Source organism: Neophocaena asiaeorientalis, unplaced genomic scaffold, assembly GCF_003031525.2.
Source record: "Neophocaena asiaeorientalis asiaeorientalis breed wild unplaced genomic scaffold, Neophocaena_asiaeorientalis_V1.1 scaffold256, whole genome shotgun sequence".
Classification (NCBI taxonomy): domain Eukaryota; kingdom Metazoa; phylum Chordata; class Mammalia; order Artiodactyla; family Phocoenidae; genus Neophocaena; species Neophocaena asiaeorientalis.
In genome coordinates this window covers 1,358,563-1,374,178 of record NW_020185324.1, presented here as the reverse complement: position 1 = coordinate 1,374,178, position 15,616 = coordinate 1,358,563, and the positions used below count along the sequence as shown (strand labels likewise).

The 15,616-nt window shown below is 42.2% G+C and overlaps 1 protein-coding gene across 4 annotated transcripts in view; it reads right to left on the bottom strand.

Moving 5' to 3' along the window:
- DOCK8 (dedicator of cytokinesis 8) overlaps nt 1-15,616 on the bottom strand; it is a 223,938-nt gene that overhangs the window by 50,593 nt on the left and 157,729 nt on the right. For all 4 annotated transcript variants that reach the window (XM_024734221.1, XM_024734220.1, XM_024734223.1 and 1 more), the window contains 4 exons: nt 11,269-11,418; nt 9,001-9,114; nt 2,863-3,018; nt 891-1,030 (listed from right to left, as the gene is read on the bottom strand). In XM_024734221.1, coding sequence (XP_024589989.1) covers nt 891-1,030; nt 2,863-3,018; nt 9,001-9,114; nt 11,269-11,418 — 560 coding nt within the window. The remainder of the gene's footprint in view (nt 1-890; nt 1,031-2,862; nt 3,019-9,000; nt 9,115-11,268; nt 11,419-15,616) is intronic.

Sequence of the window (15,616 nt, the reverse complement as noted above, 5' to 3'; positions counted from 1 at the left end):
TCTAGACTTGGCTGTGCTATGTAACTTTTGGCAAGTTCCTTCAGTTCTGTGGGCCTCATGTGAACACCAAAAGGGCTGAACCTAAATTATTTTCCAATCCTAAGCCTTCTTGGATTTGACCCCCTGAATGGTGAGCTCTCTGGGGGCAAGGGATTTTGTCTGTTTTGTGCATTGAAATATCTCTGATATATTCCAACACTCAACTATGTCTGCCCCATGGTAGGCATTCAGTAATTGCTGAATGGAACGTGTAGTATTGTGGAAGGCATTGTCTGCTTCTGTCCAGTCAGGTCTGATCCTTTGGGCTTATGGAGCAGAGGAAAAGAAGGAAAGAACAGAAGTGTCAGTTCATTGACTTCAAGTCCAGATTTTGCCACGTGCCTATAGGCGATCAGGTTTATAAGCAGTGAAAGAACGTGTAAGCCCTGGACCTGTGGCATCTCTCTTAGACTGGGAAGGTCTTTTTGCAAGAAACCTAATCTGGACACGGGGCAACTACCTTCTCATCAGTGGCCACTTCCTTTGTTAGCACTGATGCAAACGGCACCTGGCTGCTGCCTCTGTGTGCACACATCACCCAAGGCATGCACTAAAAACAGTGCTCCTGCTTCTAAGGAGCTTACGAATCAGCATCCCTGGGAAACCTGGTAGAATTGGAAACTTCCTCTCAAAGAATAGGAGGTTGAAAAGAGCTATTTTATGGTTTCTCTCCCTACCCCATGCCTTTCCACATTCCTATAGCAGCATTTTCTCTAAACGTGTCTGCTTCTACTCTTTGGAACTGGTGAGTGGCGGAGATTTTCGCGTAGCAAGAGAGGCTGAACTGCAAACTTCAATAAGGAGCAGCTTTTTTTTTTCTTTGTGTTCCATTATAAATGTCTGAAACATACCCTTCCCCTTCTGCATCCAGGGCAGCGGCCAACTCGGTAAAGAGAAGCCCAGCGAGGAAGTGCTGCTGGCGGTACTCTGGTGTCAGATCAAACATGCTGGCAATCTTCTGGTCCTGGAAACTGGAGCAGGAGCTGGAGTTCTACAGAAATGCAAGGAGCAGTTCTATGAGTGACAAGAACTGGAATTAAAATCATGATGGCTAGTGTTTATTGAGCACATGCTATGGCCAGGCTCTGTAGGCACGATGCAGTGAAGCAGGTACCACTTGTGTCCCCATGTGACAGATGAAGAAACTGAGACTTAGAGTGTTCACTCTGCGTTCCCAGCAAAGAGGATTGAAATCCTAGGATCACATCTGGACAGGGAAATGGGGACTCTATCCACTGCTATGGTTGTGAGCAGGTGATTCCTCTGTAACAAACTGCCCCCTTTATTTAAGGCTCCTGTTACACTTCTGAAGATGGCTTACATACATTCTCTGAATTTTGCTGGCCTGGAAACCAGAAGCAGCGTCAGGCAGGGAAGTGTCAGATTGACCAGTCCTGGGCAATTCCTGTGTTCTTATCTTGGGGGCATACTTTATATGTCACTAGGAGAATCCAAAATGTCTCTGGAAAGCCTTTCCAGTCTGGTGAGGCTGGGGCAGTCAGAAGGGGAATATGGGAGAGGACCCAGGGCAGAGCTGGCACGTCTGGAACAGCTGCTTGTCAGTGAGCTCTTTCCCAGTTCACAGGAAGATGGTCATGCAGTGCACATCTGGATCATGTCATTTGGCATGAATAGCTAAGAGTTTTAAAAAATTATTAAGACAAGCCTTCTCCTTTGGGCTAGTATTCAAGGAATATGCATCAGAAAGAAAACCTAAGAAGAAGAAATCTTGTCTGCTGCTCTGAGCTACTGATTTGTTCCCTATAAATGGAATGTGACTATTAAACAGCATTTCTTTAAAGTTTTTCTAGAGGACACTAGTCCCCCGAATCATCCATGGAGGAAAAAAAAAGATTTCCAGAGTCCAGTCATATTGGGAATCACTGCTTATCATACACAGCCTCCCATTTCCTCTCCTACCCCACAGGCATTTATAATTTATATGAACAAGTTAGAGACACTTGGATGTCCTACTGCAAAGAAACCTGTTAACACAGCGTTTTCAAAATGGATTTGTCTTTGGAATTCTGTATTTGCATAATACTTCTTAACATCCTGTAGAATCTGGGGCCCACCAAACTCAACCTGCAAAACATTGTTCTACAAAAAAAGATTGGCCATGTCAGTCAAAGCCTCATCTCTAAATTTTAATATAACTGTTACTCTTCTGGGCTGATGAAGAAAAAGACTTGTTGGAAATACGTTCTCTATAAAACGGAACATTTGATTAGTTTACAATGAGATCTTTTTAGTGTTTCAAGAGCTAAATTATCTGGAATATGATTCAAGGAGGAATCATCTCGTGCCGAATTCCATTCTAAAGCAGAATCAGCAGAAAGTTCTAGGATCGTTCAAAGATATAATATCCATGTTAAAAACCACTACTAGATCATTTGGGAATCAATATAAATTGATTTCTTAAATTTTATGTCATTTCTTAAATTTTATGGTGTTGAGGTTTAGGAAAAGGGAAGTGAGCAAAGGAGACTGTCAAGCTAGAGTGGAAAGATGACTTTCAGACAAAAGGAAGATCTGTGACTTTTCTATGAATTACACATTTTTCGTAGTGCATATGGATTCCTTTTGCTCTACTTGACCTCAGCAGGGATCCTTGGACCTAGGAAGAAAGCAATCACGTAGCTTGTAAATGATTAGTTAGAAGGCACAACTATGGGCATACTTGTGTGTATCTGGATCAATTGATCTGGCTTGAATAGCTCAATTTTTCTTCTAATTAAGAAGACCAATCTCTACAGGAATAAATGACTAAACTAAGCTATTTCAATGAAATAGCTTAAACAATTTTTCCGGTTAGCCGATTACCTGGGAAGATACGGAGGGACAAGGAGACGCTGGAGCAGTATCAGTATTCATAAAGAAGAGGTTCAGATTGAGGTAATGTTCGTGGCTGCAGAGAATTCTCAGGAACTCTAGCCGCATGGAAATGAGCATTGGAAGGTTGTTGAGCTTGGCTGACAGCTGGGAAGAAAAATGAGAAGAGAAAAGAGGTGTTTAAGGTGAATGGAGTTGAGGTTGACAGACACAAAAATATCCTTTCTCCCCAGATTAAGGCAATCAATCGAATAAAAACGAATGGGACAGGGCAACAGATGGCAAGGTCTGCATTACCGGGAGGCCCAGTAAATTTTCATCCATTACTGTTCCCTTTAGTGATTCTAGTCTAACAGCTGTCTGAAATGAGGATGCTTACTCCAACTCCCACCCCTGTCAAATCTCTAAGACCATGGCAAGCCTGTGTTAAAAATAATCTGGAGGTATGTCTTCAGTGTAACACGATATAATTTCACAAAAATCCCACTGTGTCTGAGAAACTAAATGAAAGGAGTTGACCCTACATGGGGCCACACAAAACTAATGGAATAGGACTGGATGACTTCAACGCCACAAGTGTTCTTTTGTGGTTTCTAATTAAAGGTCCCCCTGGGAAGTTCTCAAACCAGTTCCCTAGATGAAGGCATCAAATTACTTAGAATCTAAGTATGTAGTCCCTGCATAACAGCCAAGGAGTTTGCCCCAGAGTGGGAGAGGAGGAAGTGGAGGAGAAAGAAAGAGAAAGCTGGAAGAGTTTCCAAGAAAAATCTTCCCTTAAACAAACCAACCCTGAAATAAGCAATGAAAAGCTGGCAAAGGTGACAGTCTGGAAGAGATCTCTTGCTTCCCTCAGGCAGGTTGACAATTGAAGGACCGAGACTCTATGGGCTGTGACTCAGAGACAGCTTCTCTTAAGGCAAAGTAAGGAAAGGAGGGTCTTGATGGACCTTCTACCTCTCAATATATCATTATAAATACTCTGCTGCTGCAGCACAGGAAACCAAGCATCTCATCCTTACACATGGCCATGCTTCCCCTTCATGCACTTTAAGAGCAGTTTTATAAACTATACAATTTAAATGAGCACATATTTTCAGTCATTTTAGGAAAACCCATTGTGATATGGCATTTTGCCTATAGAATCTGTAGTTAGACAGTTAGTGGAAACAAATCAATACCATTATGTATTATAGAAAAAAACAGAATATATGACTTCTGTGTAAAAACATTTACCAGAACCCGTACTCTTGTCAATGTGCATTACTGGCTGATTTTGGACCAATGGGAACACCAGCAAATTGAACTGATTACAACTCGGTCTTATGCCCATCACTTAATGGCCACTCACAAAGTTGTTGGGTCAAGCCAGCTAATAGAATTTGAAAGCACAAGATTTTTTTTTTCTTTTACATTTGAATAAGCCTGTTTTAGATCTTTTATTTAAATTATTCTTTTTTTTAACATCTTTATTGGAGTATAATTGCTTTACAATGGTGTGTTAGTTTCTGCTGTTTAACAAAGTGAATCAGCTATACATATACATACATCCCCATATTTCCTCCCTCTTGTATCTCCCTCCCACCCTCCCTATCCCACCCCTCTAGGTGGACACAAAGCGCCAAGCTGATCTCCCTATGCTATGTGGCTGCTTCCCACTAGCTATCTGTTTTCTATTTGGTAGTGGATATATGTCCATGCCACTCTCTCACTTTGTCCCAGCTTCCCCTTCCCCTTCCCCGTGTCCTCAAGTCCATTCTCTAGTAGGTCTGCATCTTTATTCCCATCCTTCCCCTAGGTTTTTCATGACCTTTTTTTTTTTTTTTTAGATTCCATATATATGTGTTAGCATACGGTATTTGTTTTTCTCTTTCTGACTTCACTCTGTATGACAGTTTCTAGGTCCATCCACCTCACTACAAATAACTCAATTTCGTTTCTTTTTATGGCTGAGCAATATTCCATTGTATATATGTGCCAGATCTTCTTTATCCATTCATCTGTCGATGGGCACTTAGGTTGCTTCCATGTCCTGGCTATTGTCCTGGCTATACAGCTGCAATGAACATTCTGGTACACGACTCTTTTTGAATTATGGTTTTCTCAGGATATATTGCCAGCAGTGGGATTGCTGGGTCATATGGTAGTTCTATTTTTAGTTTTTTGAGGAACCTCCATACTGTTCTCCATAGTGGCTGTATCAATTTACATTCCCACCAACAGTGCAAGAGGGTTCCCTTTTCTCCACACCCTCTCCAGCATTTATTGTTTGTAGATTTTTTGATGATGGCCATTCTGAGTGGTGTGACATGATACCTCATTGTAGTTTTGATTCTAATTTTATTCTTTTACATGTAGCTGTCCAGTGTTTCCAGCACCACTTATTGAAGAGGCTGTCTTTTCTCCATTGTATATTCTTGCCTCCTTTATCAAAGATAACGTGATCATATGTGCATGGGTTTCTCTCTGGGCTTTCTATCCTACTTCTATCCATTGATCTATCTTTCTGTTTTTGTGCCAGTACCATACTGTCTTGATTACTGTAGCTTTGTAGTAGAATCTGAAGTCAGAGAGCCTGATTCCCACAGCTACGTTTTTCTTTCTCAAGATTGCTTTGGCTATTCGGGGTCTTTTGTGTTTCCATACAAATTGCGAAATTTTTTGTTCTAGTTCTGTGAAAAATGCCAGTGGTAGTTTGATAGGGATTGCATTGAATCTGTAGATTGCTTTGGGCAGTAGAGTCATTTTCACAATGTTGATTCTTCCAATCCAAGAACATGGTATATCTCTCCATCTGTTTGTATCATCTATAATTTCTTTCATCAGTGTCTTACAGTTTTCTGCATACAGGCCTTTTATCTCCTTAGGTAGGTTTATTCCTAGGTGTGTTATTCATTTTGTTGCTATGGTAAATGGGAGTGTTTCCTTAATTTCACTTTCAGATTTTTCATCATTAGTGTATAGGAATGCAAGAGACTTCTGTGCATTAATTTTCTATCCTGCTACTTTACCAAATTCATTGATTAGCTCTAGTAGTTTTCTGGTAGCATCTTTAGGATTCTCTATGTATAGTATCATGTCATCTGCAAACAGTGACAGTTTTACGTCTTCTTTTCCAATTCGGATTCCTTTCATTTCTTTTTATTCTCTGATTGCTGTGGCTAAAACTTCCAAAACTATGTTGAATAATAGTGGTAAGAGTGGGAAACCTTGTCTTATTCCTGATCTTAGTGGAAATGGTTTCAGTTTTTCACCATTGACAATGATGTTGGCTGTGGGTTTGTCATATATGGCCTTGTCATATATGGCCTTTATTATGTTGAGGTAAGTTCTCTCTATTCTTACTTTCTGGAGGGTTTTTATCATAAATGGGTGTTGAATTTTGTCGAAAGCTTTTTCTGCATCTATTGAGATGATCATATGGCTTTTAGTCTTCAGTTTGTTAATACGGTGTATCACATTGATTGATCTGCGTATATTGAAGAAGCCTTGCATTCCTGGGATAAACTGCACTTGATCATGGTGTATGATCCTTCTAATGTGCTGCTGGATTCTGTTTGCTAGAATTTTGTTGAGGATTTTTGCATCTATGTTCATCAGTTATATTGGTCTGCAGTTTTCTTTTTTTGTGACATCTCTGTCTGGTTTCCGTATCAGGGTGATGGTGGCCTCATAGAATGAGTTTGGGAGTGTTCCTCCCTCTGCTATATTTTGGAAGAGTTTGAGAAGGATAGGTGTTAGCTCTTCTCTAAATGTTTGATAGAATTTGCCTGTGAAGCCATCTGGTCCTGGGCTTTTGTTTGTTGGAAGATTTCTAATCACAGTTTCAATTTCAGTGCTTGTGATTGGTCTGTTTATATTTTCTATGAAAGCACAAGATATTTGCATTTGAAAGAAGACCACATTGTGGCCATCTTTCATAGGTCCCTTGAAACTTCCATGAAGACAGAAATTTCAAAAATAATTTTAGCAATGTTTAGGAAAGAGTAAAGTGCAGTTCCCAAAACATCCTTTGCAAAGGTCAGGACCCAAAGCAGTAGTCTCGGTGGCCCAGTTTTCACAAGGGTCTTGCTAAGTCAGTTTAGCCAGAATCCCTCACCCTTGATATCTGATCACTCTTGAGATCTGACCAAATTCCTCATCCCTCACGATCCCCCAGGTGGTATATGATCACCTGGCCTGCCTTCAGCAAAATCCTGTTAGGTTAGTTTGGCCAGAATTCTTCCTTTACCCCTGATGTTTCCTCTTAGTAATTTTTCATCCACTGACAATTCCTACCCTGTTCCTTGGCTATAAATTGGCATTTTTCCTGTTGTATTCAGAGTTGAACACAATCTCTCTCCCCTACTGAAAAACTGTGGTGCAGTGGTCCCTACACCTCTCACGATGGTCCTGAATAAAGTCTGCCTTACAGATTACCACGTGTCATGCATAAATTTTTTCTTTAACAGAGGCTAACCCTGGGCTTATAGTGGTGTTCCAGTATCTCCTTTCCATATATTCAACTTCAAGTTTTGAAAAACATATTAATTTATATTTGCAATTCATCCAGTGACCTGCCATCCTAAACACCTGAGGGAGATGGCAAAGAGAAATGGCACATTCCTCCACCACTCCAATCTGGTGGGATAGGGACAGAAGATCAATGCAGGGTCAGGACGTCAGGCTGCACAAGATGTTGGTGCTCTGGGACTTCTGATGTTTCCTTAGGATTCGCTTTTTATAAGTCATCTTCCATATTAGGAGTCTCTTTAGAATAGTCATGGTCTTTTTACTGGGGAGAGGAGATCCTTTTATTTTACAGATGAGGAAATGAGACCCATAGAAATGTAATGACTTATCTAAGGTCACTAATTTCCTAGATAAGAAATTTAATGATTTATCTAAGGTACAGAGTAATTAACCTACTGTACCTCGAGTTAGGTAGCCATGGCTTTTTCTTCCCTGGAGAAGTTACATAACTCCTCTAAATTTCAGCCTTATAATCTGCAAAATGTTGACAATGACACCTTGCAAGGATCAAATGATACAATTTCTATAAAGTGCTTAACACAGTGCTTTGTCCAGGGGTGGAAGAAACCAGGGGTGGTGACAGTGATGGTGATGGTGGAGGTGGTGGGTGGTGATACTGGTGGTAGTGAAGACAGTGGTGGCGGGTAGTGATGTTAGTGGCAAGGATAGTGGTGGTGGTCCTAAAGTAGGAATATGGAAGGAAAGGAGCAGCAGCAATAATAACTGCTACTTACATTTCTATTGTTGGGACAGTTTGAGGAGGATAGAGGACAAAAGAAGAATTCCATTTGAAAAATCTGGGGCACTGATAAGATGCTCCTGGCTTATAAAATACGGTCGGCCCTCTGTATCCACAGTTTCTGTATCCATGCGTACAACCAACTGAGAATTGAAAACTATTCAGAAAAAAAAAATCCAGAAAATTCCCAAAAGCAAACCTTGAATGTGTACTGGCAACTAGTTTATAGAATTTACATTATACTTGATATTATAAGTTATCCAGAGATGAGTTAAAGTATGTGGGAGGATGTGTGTAAATTATTTGCAAATACTATGCTATTTTATAGAAGGAACTTGAGCATCCATGAATTTTGGTATCCTTGGGGGAGCTGGGGAGGGGTCTTGGAACCAATCCCCTACAGATACACCAGAGGACAGTATTTGCTTCATGCCAGGTCAAATTCAGTCTCTTTGATTTTACCAGGGTCCTTTAATGTCAGAATTTCACAACTACAATTTAATTAATTACCCTGATAGGAGAAAAGAGACCTCATATTTTCAGTTCTATACCTGGTCAAAGACTGAATGCTACAGTCATGTAATTTCTGTTAAATTGAAGAAAGCAGCTCATATCACTAACAAATTTCAATTCCCGTAGATTAACTTGTTGGCTCTTCTGTGCTGGGTTGGTAAATGCTTCAGGAATTCACACAAACCAGTGTGTCTACAGACGTCCATGGCACAAAACAAATGACTTGAAGAATATACCACAAAACCCAGAATGTACAAGAGTCAAGTTGCCTAACTTGGCAATGAACAAAAGAGCGTGCCACAGCAATGAGCATCACATCAGATGGAAAGGAACCAGAACAACAGGGCTGGGTCTGAGGGAACACTCACCTGGTTGCAATAATGTTTGATGAGGTTAAACACAAAGCCACGATCCATGAGTGAGAGGAGGTCATACAAGAAGAAAGCCAGGCTGATGTTGATCTTTTCCGCCTGTTCAATTTCCTTAAAAACAAACATACAAACACCCACATCATTTGGTGGTAAACCCTGGTCATAAACTCCCAGGCCTCTGATGGGAAAGTTGGGACAGGCAGGTCCTATGTTTTTAGCCAGTGTCCCTCTGGAAGATACTGAGCAAAGCAGGCAACCCTGCAAAACTATAGCAAATATAATTTAGAACTTAATTGATGCCATGAGTGTTGAATGAAGTAATTCCTTATCTACTGTTAATATTTAGATACATTTCCTTCTAGGCTTTTTTTCCTACGTGCATATTTATTTGTATATAATTGAGCTCATTCTCTATCTACAACAGGGTCCTGAATTTATTCATTCAACATTATACTATGAACATTTTCCCACATTCTGGTTTCTCATGTTTCTTATATTTCTTTATATTCCTCTACTATAATTTATTTAATTCTGGTAACTATTGTTTTGGCAAAAGTAACTTGAAATGTATTCACTATCTTCAATGAGATAGACTCAATTTGTAAGGACTGTTGCAGAAAATCTAATCAGGATAAAAAAACCCGTTTTTACTTAAGGATATTGTTTTTGCAGTACGCAGGCCTCTCACTGTTGTGGCCTCTCCCGCTGCGGAGCATAGGCTCCGGACGCGCAGGCTCAGCGGCCATGGCTCACGGGCCCAGCTGCTCCGTGGCATGTGGGATCTTCCTGGACCAGGGCACGAACCCGTGTCCCCTGCATCGGCAGGCGGACTCTCAACCACTGCGCCACCAGGGAAGCCAGGATTTTTTTTTTTTCTCCAATTAGACAGCATTCTCAGCTTAAGGGAGGTCAGAGTCATACATGGTCAACTCTTGCATGAATTGAGGCCATGGTTTTGCTTGTATTACTTCTCAGTGCTCATATTTATGAGGGATTTTCACAGCACTTCAGAGCAATTGGGGATTCACTTTTTCATGTTTTATGTTTATGTCCTTTATTCTCAGAAGTATAAATCAATTTGCTGTGACACTATTGAAAATATGATTTAAAAATATTTTCCTCTTGTTATCGCGTACAGTTTGCAAATTCAGGCCAAGCTGACCAGCCACTGGCATGGATGGAGACTTGGTAGTTTCCACAGTTACCATGGAGTGGCAAGTCCTCATGCTTTTAGCATCCTCCACATGGACCACTCCTTAAGAGACTGAATATTCTGGGCTTGGAATCTTCAGTCTTGACTTTGCTGCTAGCTGTGTGACTTTTGGAAAATTTATCAACCTCACTGTGCCTCATTTTTCATGCCTGCCAAAATGGAGACACCATTGCCGCTCTCACAAAGTTTGCCATAAGAAATAACCAAATGGAAATTTCTTCTCCTGAGTATTTGTATGGTAGCATACAAATTCTTCATAATGATAAAGGTATTAATAATGATCACTGCTGCTTCAAATTTTATAGAATTTTATTTATTTATTTATTTTTGCGGTATGCGGGCCTCTCACTGTTGTGGCCTCTCCCATTGCGGAGCACAGGCTCCGGACGCGCAGGCTCAGCGGCCATGGCTCACGGGCCCAGCCGCTCCGCGGCATGTGGGATCTTCCCGGACCGGGGCAGGAACCCGCGTCCCCTGCATCGGCAGGCGGACTCTCAACCACTGCGCCACCAGGGAAGCCCCTAGAATTTTAAATTCTGCTTCAAATTTTAGAATTTTGTTTTATTTCATTTTACATGTTTTTTTAATTTTCTACTTTGAAATAATTTCAAACTTAAGGAAAAGGTGCAAGAATAGTAAGAAGGACTCCTTTAACTAGACACATCAATACTTGACATTTTGCTACATTTGCTTTATCATTCTCTCTGCATATACAATTTTTTTTCTGAACCATTTGAGAGTAGGTTGCAAATATCATGCCCATTTACCTCATAATACTTCAGGGTATATTTCCTAAGAATAAGAATATTATCTCTCGTAGCTACATTGATACAATAATTTAAACTACTGCAATTCCATATTGTAATTTCTTGCTAGCAGTCCCCAGCCCCACCCCAGGCTCCTGTCCAGTATAACATACTGCTTTTAGTTGTTATGCAGTGTGTTAGTTCCATTTTAATTACTGTTTTAAGACGATGCTTATTTTTCTTTGATTGTGAAAATAACATAAGCCCAAGGTAAAAAATTTCAGAAAGTAAAAATGACACAGTTACCCTCTGAGGTTTTACTAAAAGGGCTGCAATCTCCGAGGTGACCACATTAACAATAGTAGTTATGTCATCTTTGAAACGGTCGGAAAAGCGAGTCCTCCGAAAATTGTCCCGTTTGTCCATGTTGTGTACATACTGGGCCATGCTTTTCACCTGCAGAGAAGATAGGGGAAATGTCAATGTGGAAACTGGTGACTGCTTGTACACTGTGGAAAAGGGGAAAAGCCTGGAAGAAAAGCTCATTAACAATGGACTTTCTAACACTCTATCTGTGCTGGTGGTTGCCCAAGCAGGCTCTGATCTGAAAAACACTCCTGACACCCGGATGGTTACCATGGTGGCAGGAGGTGGGAAGGGTGCCCCCTTCTTGACCCCAAGTCAAGGGGCTCCCTTCTTGCTGCTGACAAAGCCAGGGAGCTTAATTCTTTAGCTGCGGTGTCACAAGACTCCCTTTCTCTCAACTGGGAAGGCAGACCTAGACTGGGCCCCTAGGGCCACTGAGGCACCGCCCTATCATGGCACACAACACATTCCAGAAAGAGGAAGTGTTTATGAGACTGTTTTTGATGTGAACTGAAGTAATTTCTGTCTCTGAAACTACAGCAAGGAGAAGAAGAGAGAAATGGTAATCTTATGTCAAGTTTCCAGTTGAACAGGACAGTTTTTCCAGAAACAATTCTATAGTGTGCTAGCTGGAAACTTAACCACTGCTTGGAACATTACCTCTAGGAGAAATTATGTTCTGAGTTTTATACGACTAGCTTGCTAAATATACATATCTATGTATATATTTATATTATATAATTATATATTTAAAATACATATTTAATGTATATGTAGTTTAAATAAAAACCTATATATCCATCAGTGATTCTCTGTATTATGACTAGTACAATACCAGCTCAATGCCTACCACAATTTTAAGTCAGAATTGTGCTTATTTTTTTGGACTTCTTCCTGGGCCAGGAGATTATGGGTCAATACACCCCCTTTTGATACAGCCTGAGGTTGCGTCTTGCTAGAAGCTGCTCAGGGCTAGGAGGAACAGTCTGATGGGAAAGGCTGGGAGAGGCTGTGGTCAGGTGCCTACCCTTTCCATAAATGTGTCCACACTAGTCTGAGAGTCACTGCATAAAGAAATGGCCCTGGAACTTAAACCACCCACACTGGCCTGAAGGTGACCCACTAGGTCAGGGCTGGAAGAAGAGGGGAAAATGACTTTCACTCCCAAGAGCGCTGACCGCAGACTTCTGTTTCTAAGAATGCAGGGGTAGCAATATTTTTAGCACTGAGATAAACAGAGATTAACCAAAACACAGAAGAGGTAAGTTAAGAAGTGAAAACATACAGATAGGTAAATGTGTTTTCTGTGTTCAGATAATGCCATAGCCAGTTTGGGGAAGATCTAAGAACATAAAATCCTGAAGCCCAGGGTAAGAACCACAGTTTCTCTTCACAGTAGAGTCCCCCTTGGCTCAGGACACACTAAAGTGTCTGTACCCCGCAGAGTCACATGTACTTGATGGAAGACCTGAATGAGAGGTGGGAACTGGACCCAATATTTGTCTGACAAAACGCCTCTCTCACTATGATCCTAACAAAGGACCGAGGAAGACGAGGCCCCTTTGTTTAGAGCTACCTGCTCCTAATTCCCTGCTGCCTAACCCACCCCAGCACCCGGCTTTTAGAACTCACTCTTGTGTTTGCCTCCTGCCTGCTGAGTGTGGCCATCCTACAAACAAACAGATAATCCTCACAATACCATACTTCCAACCACTGGCCTCTTGCCAGACTGTCAGCTACTTGCCAACTACTATGTTCTTTGCATCTCAAGAGAGGAACAACCAGTGGAAATAGTAGTGGAGACTTGGCCCGTTATCTGTAGGGTGGGATAAGGCAGGAAAATATTTTCCTCCACATTGGCCTCTGTGACCCATTCAAAGCTGGGATACCAAGAACCCCTTGGTGTAGAACTTCATGTGCTGGGTAAACTGGGTCACCATTTACCTCTGGATCCCCAAAGTCTGGCTCAGCAGTTTCTAGAAGCATGGGAATTTATTCATTAGCAAGTGTGAAATCTGCCCAAGGATTGTGTTCAACAGCTCCGATGCCAAAGTGGTTGTTCATTAGCACGTGGGCATTAATACAACTAAAGGATGTTAAATTGCCCAGGTTGTTGGCTAAGCCCAAGGAGGCTGTCGCTCCTTTCTCCTCAAGCTTCTTGGGAAGAAAACTTTTGGTTTTGCAACAACTTCCTAGGCATCTGTAAGGCAAATGCAAAAGCAATGCGTGGAGGACTGGGCGTCCTGTCTGGGTCCAAGATTGGTTTCCTTGCAAAGTTCTGGCTGGGGCTGATAGTCTCCATTTGCCTCCATATGCAAACTCCAGCTCCCTTTCTTGCCCTTCTCCATCTACCTCTGAGCCCTGGGAAGCTGATCCCTATAGACAACATCATTCAGGACTCCTTGAACTTAGGCTTCTGTTTGGACCTGGCAAATGGGAGGCACCATCAGGGGACCAGTGGGCGGGAGAAGAGTGGTCTGGGTACGCATCCACTCCACTGCCCTCATCCCCGTGCAGCGTGCTTCTGGCAGTGGCAGTGTTTCTCTAAGATGCCAGCCCCTTGTCACGTGGACCCTCTTCTCTGCCTCAGCTTTCTCTTCCCCCAGTTACACTATTCCATACCCTTGCTTCTTTAGAGCTAGGAGAGAGAAATGCTTCCAGCGCCTTCTGCTCCCAGGGTGCCTCACCAACCCTTATCTGCTCCTGTAACCTGGCACATACCCTGGGCAAAGTCCCTTTGATAAATGCTTTTCAGTTAACTCTTTTGAACAATGCCAACGCTGTCTCACGAGGACCCTGACAGACTTAGTTATAACCTGCAGAGCCCTGGGTGATCTGCATGTTGACCAGCCCCCTCCAAGCGCTCGTATCAGTAGGACTTTCTTTCCAGCTTCTGCAGCTGTTTACCATAAAGGACTCCTAGAGGAAGGAGGGCTATCAGCTTTAGCTTTTGCTTTCTTCCCTGAGCCTACTGAGTCCTAGTAAATAAATGTGCAAGATCAAAAGCAATTTTCACCTGTTCCATGGTTCTCAGATCCCTGCAGTTAGGGGCACTGAAGTGGTACTGATGAAGTCTTTGACGGACCTGGAGACTTCTCCTTGTGGCCTCCACCCTTCCTCCAACCCCATCTGTAAACTGGGGATGATGGAAAGCTCCTGCCTGAGGGTCGTCTGAGGATTCAACCAGATGATGCTTACAATGCTTACAAGGGTGCCTAGCATGTATAGAGATGCTCAACACATTTTAGGTGTTATTATTTTTCCTTCCTTGGGGATGCCAGCTGTCACTGGTATTATATGAAGGACAGAGTATCATTACATTTGCAGAGAATGCGAACTTGCCTTTGAAAGAGAGCTCTAAGATGCCACGAGGAGCCATTTAGGGGAAGCAATGCTGAGTTCATGCCTACTGAGAATGGGATAGTGATTGCAGCACTCCATTCAAGCTGACTTCAGACTACAAAGGTTTCGCATGTTGTTAATACGTTAGGCTAAGAAAATGTTTTGTCACGTTACGCTTCCAAGGAGAAGCAAAATGGCAGAGGAACAGAATTTGGACCAGAGCATTGTGGAACTGAGGGCCTGCCCCTCCCTGGCTGAGAGGGCTGGGCAAACCCCTCCTTAGCCTCAGGGTCCTGTGTTTGCACCGGGGATAACTGCTCACAATAGAGCTTATAATACATAGCTACTAAGTAAGATCTAAGAATGATTAGGTGAAGTGTGTGCATATGTGTGCATGTGTGTGAGTAAATGACATGAAACATCTTTGAACTGAGATACTGCTTTCCTTTGGGACTCTCTTCTAAGAGATTCCACAATGTCAAAGTGAGTTTTTGCATCATGTCTTTTAAAATTTGCAATATGGCAGATCAACTCAGTTGAAGATTATTTGTATGAATTATCTATAGACGGATTACCACCTGAGTAAATCTTCTTTATGGAGAAACTTGATGGTGGGGGGATGGGTACATAGAAACAGGATGTACTGGGCACACAGTGGTGGTTTTGATCCTTCTCTTGCCTCAAGACAGAGTTTGTGGCCAGCCTCTTCCTGCCGGATTGCAAAGCTCATGTCTTACTGCTAATGCGGTTGCTCCAAGACTTGTGAGCTGCAGCCACCCACCTGAATCAGCTTGGCTTTTAGAATGCAAACTCCTGGTGCTGGCTGCATATAGAGACCCTTAGCTCTGTTTGGGCCTCACAGAGCAGAGGTGGTGTGGACTAGTGGATCTTCAGCATGCTTGGAAGGCACCTGGGCAGACAGGTTCATGCACCGCCGGCTTCCCCC